We start from the raw sequence: 15000 nt of genomic DNA, 5'->3' as shown, positions 1-15000 counted from the left end.
GAATTATAATGTTTTGTATATTGGTTTACATGTAGATTTTCAGGAAATCCTTACAGTATAGTTTTAGTTCAAAATGATCAAACTTTCGTGTGTAATATTGTATGGAATCGATAAATAATTGAAGGGTGAAGTATAGTTTGTTTCATACAGCCATTTGCTACTATGTAAACTTATCCCCTAAAGGTCAGAACAACAAAGTTTAAGACACTTTTCATTGATGGCATTTCCTTCTCTAGTTCATTAAAAAGTTGTGCAACACTTAAGTAATACTTTATTATACCTCTACTCAATGGCTGCACTAAGATACAGAAAATCAAATGACACTGCCATAAAGAGAGAAAAAAAACACTTACTAACACACGAACTGATCTGTGCTGGCAAATAATAGTGACTGACATAGAGAAAATTGGTAATGATAAATGCTGCATAAAGACAAAGAGCATGGTGATGAGATGGGGTCCACGGACAAAGGATTTCAGTTTAGACAGCAGAGACATTAATGGATTCTAAAGAATGTCCAAAAGGTTGGTGGTTTGACGGAATAAGTTACCGTGAGCAATGCATAAAGATTGGAGGAAATGGACACGGCCATCTTAAAGAGCATAAGAAATATAGTAAAAAGCAAGATAGGAACAGCTACAGTGGCCTCAAATTGACCTTGAAATGACAAAAATGTCCACTGCATAGCACCGCTCACAGACTAAGTCCATAACACTCACACAACCAGATTTCTTAATGTCCTATTTCTTTAAAATTGGCATGAAGTGCTAATAAAGGGGAGGGACAGGGGTCTTGCCCACCTGTCAAGGGAATAAATAGAAGGTAAGAGAGGTTAGGTTGGGTGTTTGGGTTCGCATGATACCCTGGTTTTTGTGACTTCATGTCTGGAGGGTGCATCACTCTCGGTAACAATTACTGGCTTGAGTGATAGGGACTTTGAGAGGGGTGCAGTCACTATGTAAATTGTTACTAATACTTCCAGTTATTTCAGAAACCAGTTATTTGTTCTGGAAAACAATAACAGATTCATAAGTATTACACAATTAATGATTTAAACAAGAAATGATTCCAAGGTTGGGTGACTGTGTAAAGCAAAAAATATTCCAAACCTAAAATTCTTTACATCTATGACATTTCCTGGGCAAATTGAAAAAAATAAAAATAAAAAAAGATTGCAGGATACCAAAATATCATACTTGTAGGAGTTCCCTATAACCTTTGAAATTCACTGGTAAACAATTGACTTACTTACGAATGTCTAGAAAAGGGAAAAAAACAATTTCTAGACATTCAGTTCATTTGTAAAATATAGTCAGTAAAAGATTCTCATAAATCACCAGGCCAGTTGTAAGCAAGAATTGCTTCATGTTGCTAATATTTTGGGGCCTCATAGAGCTTGACCATTTAAGTCAATTCCAAGCCTATTCTTGTATCAAAATTGCTGTATTGGTTTCAGTGTGGGATAGATATTTACGACATGGGATAGATATCGAGGAAACATGCAGGAGGTTTATCATCTAACAAGGCATGAGTCCAAAGCTCATCCTGACCACATCATAACAGAATCATATACTTCCCATTTTTTATATTATTTAGGTGGGAATTAAACCTTTTTTTTTTATACATTTTATCTCCCCATCTATATGTCCAAATTTCTTGCTTGTGCAGTTCTCAGGTTAATAAGATAAATAAACACTGAATATCATAATCATTTTCTTTTCTTTTTCAAAAGCTACATATAATATGATTTATTAAAGTCAAAGTAATTATATGTAGAAAAGAGATCTAAATAAAGTACACTACTAGTCTTTCTTGTTTTGGTCTTATTGATACACTGGCAAGAAATTACAGTTTTATATAAGATGCAGAATATTTTGAAAATCAACAACTTGAGGTAAAAACATTACCAGTACTCACTTTGCCTCATTTGATCAGTAATCCAATGGCAGTGAATGACATTAACCCTAGGTATTTACGGTGAATATATTATTTAGGTTTACTATCTCCACAGGAATAAGATATAAGGCCAGACACCATCATGAAAGCTCCGAAAAATGGCGTAACAGCTGTAGCAATGTACCGAGGACCAATAGTAAGACTTAAAATAAAATAATTGCTTAGCATTAAGGAATTGATTATATGCTGTATGTTAGATGAATATGAAATATGTGAATGAAAAGTAAATGTAGTTAAAAATGATAATGTCTAATTTAGGAATTGTGAATAAAGTATTGGATATTGCTTTTGTCTGCAATGTTATTGTGATTTTATTGTGTATGTTTTATAGTGTGTATATATATTTTTTTCAGTGGATAAGGAATGATAGATCATAAAGACTTGTAGAACAATATTAAAAAATTATCTGTATAAATTGCTTCAGTTCAGCTATTGCTTAATAGCCAATTATTAGATTTTGGTTTTGAATCTAACGTTATTTTCTTTCTCACCCAAAGACCAAAGATGGAGGAAAAGTCAAGAAGAACGCTAAAAAGAAGGGCAGCCCCCTGGACAATACAGCGACCAGTAACGGCAAGGCAAATGGTGTAAAAGGGAAGGGAAGCAAGAATATGCCACGATGGAAGATGGTGTCCAGGGAGGCCATTACGTTGGGCCAGAAGGTTTCGTATAAGAAGAACCAAAAGAAGAATAAAGGAAAGCAAGTTGTGAAAGAGAATGTAAACGAGAAGACCATCAAAGAGAATAAGCAGAGCAAGCAGATCAAGACAGAGAGCGGGCTGATAAGCGAAAATAAGATGGAAGAGAAGAAGGTGAATGATAATAAGAAAAAGAAGAAAGCAAGGAAAAGCAAGGGAAAGAAAAAGAATGCAGCTAAGCAGGAGAATGGAGAGGAGAACGGTGTGCTGGTCATGGAGGAGGTAGCAGAAGAGTCAGACGGGAATGAAATGGACGTTGAAACACGTATGTTGAAATTTATCATGACTGTGGGATCAGGAACTTTTTTCTTTTCTTTTCTCTTTCTTTCATATTTTATATCAGTTCAGTGTATGAGATTTAGAAGTTTCACAATGGTATCATCATTAAAGTTATTTATTTTATTATTTATTTTTTCAATGATGGCTATTGCATTTCATGTGTATAATATGTTATGAGTCTATGATTCATTTGAAGACTGTTTGAAAGGTAAAAAAGAATTGATATCAAAACATTCAAAAGACTTGTATATAAAAGATAGATTACTTCAATCATATTCATCTAACAATAAGAATTGTTTTTTTGCTAGTGTCAGGGGAGGATATCGAAGCTAGGAACACAGGGGACAGCCGAGAGGAGGGACAGCAATCCTTCCAGTGGATAATTCACCCGTATTCAGAGGAAGACTTCTTTAGGTAAGAGAAAAAGAGAGTTTTCTTTCAATTTTTGGCGTTGATGTTTCTCTTTATTCTGTTCCATATGATAATCAGTATTATAGGGATGCCGCTAATTTCCACATTAAGATATGTACAAGTGAGCTGCTTTGGCTCAGTGGCAGGTAGTGTAGCGTGGACTAGTAGTGCGTCTGAGTGAAGTGGGTTTGAATCATGCTACAGTCACAAATTGGGAAGGGCTCCTGCTCAAAGTAATGGTCTAGAAAGAAGGGATTTTCTAACCTTTATAAGTGATGGAGTTTGTAATGTAAAATTGCTCACCATTGCTAGTTTTAAGTTTTGTTATGAAATGCATAAATCTTCAGTGAAACTAATTATATGATTATTTGTATATTGTTCCTTGCTGTATTCATCCCTCCCCCCACACAAACACTCATACCTGAAGATATGCTTAAATAAGCTTCCATTAGTGGAAAATTAGGTTCTTACTGTTTGAAGAGCTTTGAAGACAAACAATGTAGTATAGTTATAGTTTACGTTATTCAGTTTTTTTATTTATTATATTGTGATTTTAAGTTGTGTGATTTTCTCTGGAATTTTAGTATTCTATGATGATTTTCTATTGCAGCAAGTACTGGGAACAAGGACCCCTGCACATTAAACGCAACAGTGGGTACTATGAGGGACTCTTTACTACGGCAGATTTAGACCGGATCCTTCATAATGTAAGTTGAGTTAACATCATTTAATTTTATCACTTTTTTTTAACTTTCTTTTTTACTTTTCTTTTTTTTTTTACTTTCATTTTTACTTTCTTTTTTTCTTTTCTTTTAAGATTTTTGTGATTAGTAAATGGAGAAGTCATTCTGATTAGCATAGCATTTTATGTTTGATTATTAAGTTTATAAGTTTTTTTTATGGTAATTGTGGTTATTTACATCCATTTTGTGTCTTCATTCCTAACAAAGCAGGCAGACATAGATAGTCAAGTAGATAGGTAGATAGAGTTGCTTCCAATTGTGTATTTTAAACAAATTGTTCTTCCTATTATGATCATTACTGTAAAAGATAATTCCTCTTATATAGTATAGGGAAAATACAAAAACTCTTAACTGGAATAATTTTTCTTCTGAATTGTTCATATTTTAAAATTTCTCTTTTTGTCTATAATAATAATTTCTCACCCCCATCTCGCAAAACAGAATGTTGTGCAGTATACCAAGAACTTAGACATCACATCGTACAGCAATGGCAAGCGGGAGACACACAACCCCATAGGCCAAGCTCATGCACCTGTGGTGTGGGACTACTACAACAACGGCTGCAGTGTACGCATGCTCAATCCACAAACCTTCCATGCTCGTGTTTGGAAGCTACTCGCAACCCTCCAGGAGTACTTCAACTCATTCTGCGGTGCTAACGTGTAAGTTGGTGGCCTTATTTTTTGTTTTGTTGCCTTTGGCAGTAAGGATTGTGAAAGTTCGGTGTGAGTGTGTATCTTTAGAATAATGTTTTTCTTTGTGTGCGTGTGATTTCTTATCTTGTTTTCTTTACTCTTGTGTTTCTTCCAGATATTTCTTTTCCCCTTCCTTTTTTGGTTTGTTCTTCTCTTCATCCATTTTTATGATTTATCCTCATTCTCCGTGTCCTCTAGCTGCTATCTAAAAATTAGTATACAAAGAACCTTTGATTTTCTGTTTTGATTATTCCAGTATGCTTCCATCAGTGCAGTGAAGTTACAGTGAATTATGGATAGAGGCAATAATATGTTGAAACAGAAATTAGTTGTTATATTTGTTAAAATTGGGGCTTGTAATTCAAAATATTTATTTTTGTTAGAATATATTTTGCTTTATACACAAAAGCCAAGTCGAGGAATGTCCTTTGTTTTTATATAATTTTAAATAGAGAAGTTGTCTTAGTTGAATGTGGCTTTTCTCTTTTTTTTCAGATATTTAACTCCACCTGATACCCAGGGCTTCGCACCTCACTGGGATGATATTGAAGCCTTTATCCTCCAGCTGGAAGGGAAGAAGAGATGGCGTGTATACAAGCCCAGGTGATTAATGAAATGTATTTTTATTTTGTTTTAGGACTGTGTTATGTTTAGTTAAACCTTTAGTAGAAAGGTATTCTTTTTATTCATTTTGTTTACTTGTTCTAATTACTACTGCTGTTGCTGCTTAATGCTAATTACTAGCTGTAAATGAGTGCAGGCTTCGGTATTTTGGTCAGTTGTGCTAGGACATTCAAGTGCTTTTTGCTTGAAGTGGAAAGAGAGATAAGAAATAAGTTAGAAGTTAGTGTAGATTTCAACTAGAGAGAAAAAAAGAAGGAAGAATAAGGAATAAGTGTAAGAAATCAACAAAGCAAAGCTTCCAAAGATTCCCCTAGAAAAAGAAAGGAGAAAGATGATAGTACTTATGATTCCCGCCATTCCAGAGTTGAAGAGGAGGTGCTCCCCGTAGACTCAAGCGGCAACCTGGATGAAAACGAGATCGGCGAGCCCATTCTAGATGTGACGCTGGAGGAGGGCGACCTGCTCTATTTCCCCCGGGGCTTCATCCACCAAGGACATGCCGTCGAGGGGAACCACTCCCTGCACATCACAGTGTCCACCTATCAGAAGAACACTTGGGGACATTTTCTGCAGAAGGTTAGTTCAGTGTGTTGTGGAGAACCGAGAAGGAGTGTATGTATCTCTGTTTGTTTGTAAATCTTTTTGTTGGTATTGGTGGGGCTGGGCGTTGGGCAAGTGTGTGGGTCAAGAGCAAGTTTGTGTGTCTGTGTAAAGTGTAAGTGTGCACATTGCAGTTGTCTTATCAGATGAAATAGCAGAACCCTTTCATACATGAGGTGTTTCATTGTATTTTGTCAGCAAGTATATATTAAAGAAAAAATCAGAAATAACAAAGAAAGTTTTGAAGACTAACATGATTTTCTTTTTATTACATTGTATTTTCAATGACATTTATTACAGATGCTTCCGCAAGCAGTGAGTGTAGCAATGGCGGAAGATGTAGAGTTCCGGAAAGGCTTGCCTCGTAACTATCTCAACTGCATGGGTATTGCCAACATGGATCACAATGTTGAAGGTCGCGAGGCTTTTATTAAGAAGGTTTGTTGACGTGACAGTAACCTTTCATTTTTGTATTTGTTTTGTTATACCTAGGTGTATAATGCTTTGTAATGTAATGACAAAGTATATTGTTACTGTAATATTTTATTATTACTGTTTGGTGCTTTTTTGTTCAAGTAGGAGTCAAATGAATAATAGAATTGATTTTGTTTCTGAATATTTATTGTATTTGAGAAATTTCCTCTTTCTCTGCTCCTTTTGCTTTGACTACTTTCTCTTTTTCTTCCTCCTTTTCTTATTTCTCTTCAGCTTCCTTCTCATTGTTTTCTTCTGTTCTTGCTTCCTGTCAATTTCTATCTCCTGTTCTTCCATCTTTTATTTCCTTTACTTCCTTCTTTCTTTCCTTAAAGGCTTCTTCCTCCAACCTCCTTCCTTTCCCCAATTCCTCACTCATCCTCCCCCCAACTGCTCCTTCCCTCATACTTATTTATCCGCCTCCTCCCTGTCCCTCTTGTAGGATAGACATGCTTGAGAACTTCACATTTTATTACCTTTAATAGGTTGGGGAAATGGTGGGGCGCATGCTGGAAATAGCCCCCTTAGACGCTGCAGTTGACCAAATGGGAACTGGGTTTATGCATGATTGTTTACCTCCATTCCTTACAATTGGTGAGTATCAGTTTTCTTTTTCAAGTTTAGGTACATAGCTCAGATTTTCCAAGAATGATTTTCAGTTTCAAGGTTTAGTATGCAGTTGATATATATAAAGAATGTTCATTTCTTGTGTTGTTTTCTGTATCAAATGGTTGAGATCTTTTGTTATTCTCCACAATTTTCTCATTCATATTAGTGATGATAGCAGAGTAGTGTTGATAAATTTAGCTATTTAGATTTTTAGAGTTAAATAGTGTTTTTTCCCTTTTCTTATTTTCATATTGTGTTAGAATTTTTATTGAAGCCTAGGTATCTTTATTGTAATGTCTTAAAAAAGGAGATAATTCTTAGTCTAACCTGTGCACATAATTCTTAGGGCACTAGAGCAAAAAGTAACACACCATTTACATGTCAACAGCGGATAAATCATGCAGTGTGTATGGAGGTGGCGAAAAATGGTCCCCATCTAAAAAAAGGGTTGTGAATCGTGTAGAGCTGGGTCCTGACACTCCTGTGAGATTGATTCGAGGAAATTGTTTACGGTAAAGTATAAACTCTTGGATTTTGGGGATGTGCGGAAATATGGCTTGAGTGTTATTTTATGATTGCTGTATTTGAGGAAGTGATGTTTTTTTCTGATGATAATATGAATTGGATAAAAAATGAAGGGCTCTTGATTTGGATGAAAAAGGAAATGATAATTTCTCTTGGCATTTTGACTGTTTAGGCAATTTAGTTTTGACAGTTTGACACTTGTTAAAAGTTTTCTGTAAAAATCTTACTGTACATCAATAGCAGTACTGTTATTTCATTGTTGGAAAAATTCTGTTAGGGGAACTTTTCATCGCCACTCGATTATTTCTGAATAAAAATAATATCCTTTAACATATCCACTTTACCCACAGTGTTGTTGTAGAAGCAGACAATGTACGGTTGTACCACACACTTGAAAATAGCCGTGAATACCATGCAGAGGAGCCACAATACCTTGAAATAGTGCCAGAGAGTGCGCCAGTGGTGGAAGCACTAATTCATGCCTATCCCCAATATATTACCATTGAAAACTTGCCACTTGAAGAAGAAACTGAGAAGGTGAGTTGTAATTTCTAGATGTTTTACAAGTGTAAATGTTTAGATATCTAATAAATATCTTACTTTAGATATCTTTATTTTATATATATGATTTTGGTTAGGTGAAGCAGGAGCAGGGGATGTACAATTTCTTTTTTTCTCTCCTTTTTTTTCTTTCTTTTATTAGCAATCAAAGTGAGGACTGATCATAAAAACATTTGGCATAGCTCTTTTTTATTCTTGCATTTGTTAAATGTGGCAGATCTTTTCTTCTAACATTGTAATAAATCTGAAGTCATGTTCAATTTGAAGGGGGAAGGAATGGAAAAATGGATATAGATCATAGGTTCCCAACCTGGGGACCATGAAGCAATATGAAAATTATGACTTGATATTAAACAGGATTTTTGTAACCTATAGTACCTACAGATAGTTACCTCCCACATATCAATAAATATGAATCTTTCCATATAGTGTTCGTCTCTTACGGCTGTTGGCACCATTACACTATTCATAACTAGTAATAACTGAATCTGAAAAGATGGCTGACACTGAATGGGGCCATGGAGATTATTATATACTGGTTGGCAGGCCACAGAACGGAAAAGGTTGGGTACCGCTGATATAGAATGAAGAAAAAGTTAATTAATTTGCAGTTCAAATACTATCTAGTAAAATATTTATCAATATAATATTAGACATACAACTTAGGTTCTGCTTTTATGAGGTTCAAGTAGAAATTTATATGCTATTTTATTATAGTGGAAATAATGAAAAATTTATTTTCTGATTCATGAACATCTTTGTTGTCATTCTTGGAACTCAAGTAGTTATATAAGTTATATAAATCAGAACTTATCCTGGGTATCAAGCTTATAAGACTTAAAATACTTGAAGTCGTATTTTCCTTCAAAACAATATTCTGGTTTATTTCTGTAAATTTTATCATCAAGAGAGATACAGCAGATTTGGATTTTTAATATTACATGATCCATCCTTATTTCTATATTTTTTTCATTATTATTTACAAGTAACTTTGAAAGGCATATTTTACTTTTTTCCAGATGGCTGTTGTAAGTGGCCTGTGGGAAAGAGGTCTTCTTGTAACAGCTCAACCCCTAGATGCCTCGTACGACGACTAACTTGGAAGTGGAGCGGATAAAGTACTGGAAAGTTATATGCCATTTGTGGAACATGATGGCGACAATAATGAATAGTTGATGGAACTGAAGATTCTCAATCTTTTATTTCCCTTTTATATATATATAAAAAATTGAAAGTTATTTTCTTTTGTCTATGTTTTCTTTGTTATACTTCTGTTTGTATATTCTGTTTTTAAGAATATATATCTGTAAACCAGGATTTTTTTTCTAAGTAGGTTTTTATAATGTTTAAAGGAAAATTTGGAATAAACAGACTGATGCATTACAAGAAAGTTTCTAGTAATGCAAATCTAAATAATAATAACAATAATAATAATAAAATAAAGGAAAATTATTAAGAATGAGCAATTATAAAGCATTTTCATAAGTGCAAGCATTTTTTGACAAAAACCCTTTGCATACCCGTACCTTGTGTATTTTTTATACAGAAATGTGCTTTACGTTCAATTACAAAAAATCCTTTTATATGAAAATCGGTGGAAAGTAGTAATTTCCTTTTATAACCAAGTGCTGTTGTGAATATTGGTAAACCCATTATTAAAATAACTAAGCATGACATGAAATTATTTATTTTATTTTTTTGTTATCCAGGAAATAATAAGATTATTATGTTAGTTTTCTGGCTATTGTCTTCAACATATATATATATATATATATATGTTACTGTTTTTATGTTGTATGCTTATTTTCCTTTTAAGGAAAGTTAACATAGAAAAGATAAAAGTACCATTGTGTAGGAATGTTTATTTGAAGGTGTAAAAAAGATGGTACATGAAGAAAATACTGTGGTATTACAGTGAGATAATCATTCATTTCTTGTAGCATCTTGAGAAAAACTGAATCAATATCATAGATTCACTGCAAAAAAAAATACATGTTACTTACTGCAGTTTGAATTACAGAATTAAATATATCATTTGTACATTTTATTCACTGGGATTACAAAAACTGAATAAAAATCAGACAAATTAGTTGCTTATGAATATCCATAAAAAACTTTCAGTGTAAAAGTTTAAGAGCCTTGCACCGTAAAAAAATATTTGACACTAATCTTGTCAATAAAACCAGTATAGGAAATTTACAGGATCATGGCTAGATTTCTGCCAAGATTCAAGCATTATTTTAATACATTTTTTTTTCTTCACTTTTTAAACTAAATTTCCCCTTGATTTTCCATTGCTTGGATCCTGTGTAATCTCTTGCGGTTCTCCCTCTTGCGAACGTGTTGTGTCCCCCAAAGGACCATGAACATCATGAGTAGAAGCACCCCCACCACCACAGCTGCCAGAGTTACAAAGACCTCCCATGTCTGACCTTTCAAATAAGTTGTGAAGTCATCTTGTATTTGAGTCTTCACTCTTAAAATGTTGTTGACTTTGATGATTTTCGGTTTGGGTGTCGAGCTCGGTGACTGTACCAGCTTTAGGTTTAGATTAAGGTCTTCGTCCTGCTGTATTTTTGTGTCTATCGAGTGTGACCGAGTTTCAGCAGGAATATTAGTTATATCTTCACTAGGTCCCAAATTCATGAGATTTTTGGTATTTATCCGTGTCTGTGAGGAAATCTGCAGTGATTTGTTGCTCTCGAGGTGGAAAATGTAACTAACAAGGGAGTACAGAATGCTGGCAGAATTTCCATCTGCCAACCTTCCTTTCAGATTAAGGTTTTCTTCCATTTTACTAGACATTTTAGGCATTGTAGGAACCCCCTTAAAGTCTTCTTTATTCTTTACAATAAGTTTGATCACATTGTCACTGATGTTACGAAGACTGTCACTGAATGTCTGAATTTCACTCAGGATCTCGTCTTTTGTGATTTCCTTATCCTCTTGAATGAGGGATCTGTCAGCTTCTTCATGGAGCTCTTGGGTGATACTTTTCTCTGTTGTACCTTTAATTCCATCTTCTTCCCAGTCTGTCATATCAGCATCAGTAGCTTTATCTTTTATGTCAGTTCTATCTTCATCCTTGGTGATCTGGTCGACTTCATCAGTATACCTAACAGTAGCGGAACTGACATCATCATCATCATCATCTATATCCTTATCATCATATACATCATCATCATCTCTGTTGTAAGTGTTCATATAGTCATTATCTTTCCAAGCAGTATCTCCTGATTTGACAGAATTTTCAGGTGAGTCATTTATATTATCATGGCTACCTGTATCACCTTTCAAAGAAACCTTACTTTCAAATGTATCGGAGAGTATCCTCTTCGATGCCTTGGGTCTCTCATCAGCACCCTTGAAATTCTTTTGAATCTCAGATAAGTCTTTGGATAAAGAGCCAATGACATGTCCTTCCAAATGATTCTTATTCAGAGCATTTGGATCAGATTTTTCCTCCACCGATTTTGGACTTGTTGAAGCCCAATCCATTTTCTCCGAGATGTCGTGGAAATTGGGATCTCTAGTCGAATGTGAGATGTCTTGCCAATCAGGAGAGTCCTGCGGGATTTGGGTGTTGTTGAAATCCAAGAAACTGTGATAGACCGTCCACAGCAAGAAGGAGCTGACTACAGACACGGTGGCGAGGGTAAACATTCCGAGTTTATGGCTGAAAATAAATAGAAACAACTAAACTAAGCATCTATATATTAATGTGAATCCTCAATAATTGTAAAGGTAACATTACATTGTGTTTAAACATTTACATTGTGAAGCAAAATAGTAGTGAATTTAAGGAACCAATTTTCTCATCCAATTAAACATCCTCATTGCTCAAGTCTGGCAAGCTTAAAAAAATATAAGTAATTTACTTGTTTTTTCTTATTCTGCCAGTTTTATTAGGTGTCATTATATGTAAGAAAAAACACTAGGAAGTTTTTTTTTCGAGTTTGTCTCCTAAACAAGATGAGAAATTCTTTATTACAGTCATAGCAACAAAAACACAGAAATATCAATGCATAGAAATAGTAATGGATACTCATAATCCAAATAACAACAGCTCAGCCAATGGTACTTAATTGTGATTTACCCTTTCATAGAGAGTATTGTTCTAATATATAATAACTATTTCTTGTTCATATATATCAACTTTTTACTGACTCCATTAACATGATTTGTATTCTGTAAATCATGTCCAAAATTTACCATATATCTTGGAATTTAATCGATTTCATCTTCCATATAAATCTTAGTTTACTAAAACAAACATTTATCTTTTGGCTTGGATGTTAAAATAAGTAAATTACTAATTTGTTGTCAAAGTCGTGTGGTCTACTGTTTCAGGAATCAAATATTGAAAAATCTATCATAACTTCCATACTAAAACAAAGGTCTATCAATCATTCGCGAATCTTCAATAACAACAACACTAAAAATAAATACTTAATGTAAAATCAATTTTGTTACGGTTTCTTTTCCCATAACTCACCTTTATGTGTCGCAAGGACACTTTCACAATGATCTATGTTCTATATGTATGTGAACGTAGATGAAATTTCTTCTTCAGATTTAAAAAAACTAAAATGTGTAATAGAAGCTCCAGCAGACGAAGAGAATCGTTCGATTTACAGTGACAGTGAGACATGTTTCGGAAGTTTATGAACCACTGAATTACAATTTATTTCGAAGCAACGATTCGGATGAAACGCAACGACAAAGCTAAACATACAACGAATACAATACAACGAAACATTCATAATACGGCACAGATTAGACATGTACTCCCCCTTCATGCAGATGTGTGAACTATATAAGTTTTATAAGTTCATTAAAACGGGTTAAACAATTCAGTCATGCAGTATAATACGGCACAGATTAGGCATGCACTCTCCCTTCAAGCAGATTTGTGAACTATACAAGTTTTATAAGTTCATTAAAACGAGTAAGCAATTCAGTCATGCAGAAGCACACGAGAGAAGCGTCATGAACACGCTAAAAGCTCTGGCGACAGGTGGACAGCCTATCCTGGAAACGCCTCGGCACGCATCCGCAATCACACTCTCACTCCCTCTCCCTCTCCATCACACACACACACACACACACATACATACACACACACACACACACACACACACACACACACACACACACACACACACACACACACGCACGCGCGCAACTCCTTGTTAGTAAGCCCCTAAGACTCAAGTAGTGCTGAGAAAAATGAAACATGAAATAAATAGTTTATTCAGTTTAGAAGTAAATTTCAAAATCACCATAATATTCCCCTCTCTGATTGGATACCCCCCCTTCTGGATGCCCAGAGATCCCCTCCTCCTCTGCACGACACACACACACACACACACACACACACACACACACACACACACACACACACACACACTAGGGTGTGTAGAGCGTCCACTATTCATACATGCATTCATTATTTTGGTAATTGGTAAGTATAACCTTATCAGTTATTGCCAACGTATTTATTTTTAATAACCACAATTGAGATTACTATTTTGTTATTGACATTGTTTATATTATTCTCGTTACTGCAATTATCATAATTCATAACTATCATTATATTTGTTATTGGTGGTCATAAGTACTACTATCATTATTTATTACATCCTTTTTATCAATGTCCCTGCACACACGCACGCACGCACGCACGCACGCACGCACGCACGCACGCACGCACGCACGCACGCACGCACGCACGCACGCACGCACACACACACACACACACACACACACACACACACACACACACACACACGCACACACCCGCACACACACACACCCGCACACACACACACACACACACACACAAACACAAACACACAAACACACGCACACGCACACAAGAACTAAACCTTTCACTACCGGAAATCCTATACTAAAATAGTCTTTACGGTTCATTAACAACCAAAAAAGCGTAAACAACCAAAGTTTATACGATGTTAACTCATGTGACAACAACAAAAAAAGAAATCGTATTTTTCCCGGATTTCTGAATGTTGTGGCCGTTGTTTGTTTGTTTGAAGATTTTTTTGTTTTTTGTTTTGAAATATCTTTATGTCTGAATGTATTTTCCCGCTTTTTTTCGTTTTCTGAAAAAGGTAAGTTATTTCTTTATTTTTTATTCTTCTTTTTATATATGTATATTTTTTACGTACACCAAGGAGGTTATGTTTTTGGTAGCGTTTGTTACTTTGTTTGTTAGTTGATTAGCAACAAGTTAGGAAAAGATGTTTTTTTATTTTATTTTATTCATTTTTTAACCAGAGGTGTGTGTCTTAACTAGGATTTTATTTTTAGATGATTGCATCAGTTACACCTATTGTCGTGGCAATTAGGGGTATTATCGTTATCATTACCTTTATCTATGGCCATTGGGGTAACATTATTATTATCATTATTATCTCCTTTATCATCTCTACCAAGGAGGTTATGTTTACGGATGTCGTCAATGTATTATAATATTATCTTTAAGTCTGTACATTTTTTCTTTTTTTTCTTTTACATAGAAATAGTTGTTGCTTTGTTTTCTTCCATATATATATTCTTAATATAAACTGATAATCTATTAGGTTAGGTCACTGTTATTATTATCATTATTATCATTATTATTGTTATTACTATTGTTATTATTATTATCATTATTTTTATTGCTGTTATCATTATTATTATTTGTCTTATTTTCATCATTACCATTGCAATCATTATTATTGTTCTTATTATTATCATTATTATAATCATCTTAAATCATCATTATTATTATTACTATTATTATTATCAGTATCACCCTTA

The 15000-nt window shown here is 34.4% G+C and overlaps 2 protein-coding genes across 2 annotated transcripts in view; one reads left to right on the top strand and one right to left on the bottom strand.

Moving 5' to 3' along the window:
* NO66 (Bifunctional lysine-specific demethylase and histidyl-hydroxylase NO66) overlaps positions 1-10264 on the top strand; it is a 10787-nt gene extending 523 nt beyond the window's left edge. The window contains exons 2-13 of the mRNA XM_027381615.2: positions 2012-2092; positions 2454-2919; positions 3242-3347; positions 3955-4051; positions 4529-4749; positions 5278-5385; positions 5769-5982; positions 6307-6444; positions 6966-7074; positions 7478-7601; positions 7965-8151; positions 9195-10264. Coding sequence (XP_027237416.2) covers positions 2039-2092; positions 2454-2919; positions 3242-3347; positions 3955-4051; positions 4529-4749; positions 5278-5385; positions 5769-5982; positions 6307-6444; positions 6966-7074; positions 7478-7601; positions 7965-8151; positions 9195-9272 — 1902 coding nt within the window. The 5' untranslated portion in view covers positions 2012-2038 and the 3' untranslated portion in view covers positions 9273-10264. The remainder of the gene's footprint in view (positions 1-2011; positions 2093-2453; positions 2920-3241; positions 3348-3954; positions 4052-4528; positions 4750-5277; positions 5386-5768; positions 5983-6306; positions 6445-6965; positions 7075-7477; positions 7602-7964; positions 8152-9194) is intronic.
* Positions 10203-12832, bottom strand: LOC113828612 (uncharacterized). Its single transcript, XM_027381616.2, has 2 exons — positions 12671-12832; positions 10203-11851 (listed from the first exon to the last, which is right to left on the bottom strand). Exon 2 carries the CDS (start codon positions 11836-11838, stop codon positions 10447-10449), a length of 1392 nt encoding a protein of 463 aa, XP_027237417.2. The 5' UTR covers positions 11839-11851; positions 12671-12832; the 3' UTR covers positions 10203-10446.
* Positions 12833-15000: the final 2168 nt, after the last annotated feature.

The sequence above is a fragment of the Penaeus vannamei genome, chromosome 36, assembly GCF_042767895.1.
Source record: "Penaeus vannamei isolate JL-2024 chromosome 36, ASM4276789v1, whole genome shotgun sequence".
Lineage (NCBI taxonomy): Eukaryota > Metazoa > Arthropoda > Malacostraca > Decapoda > Penaeidae > Penaeus > Penaeus vannamei.
This window is presented reverse-complemented; position numbering and strand designations above follow the sequence as displayed.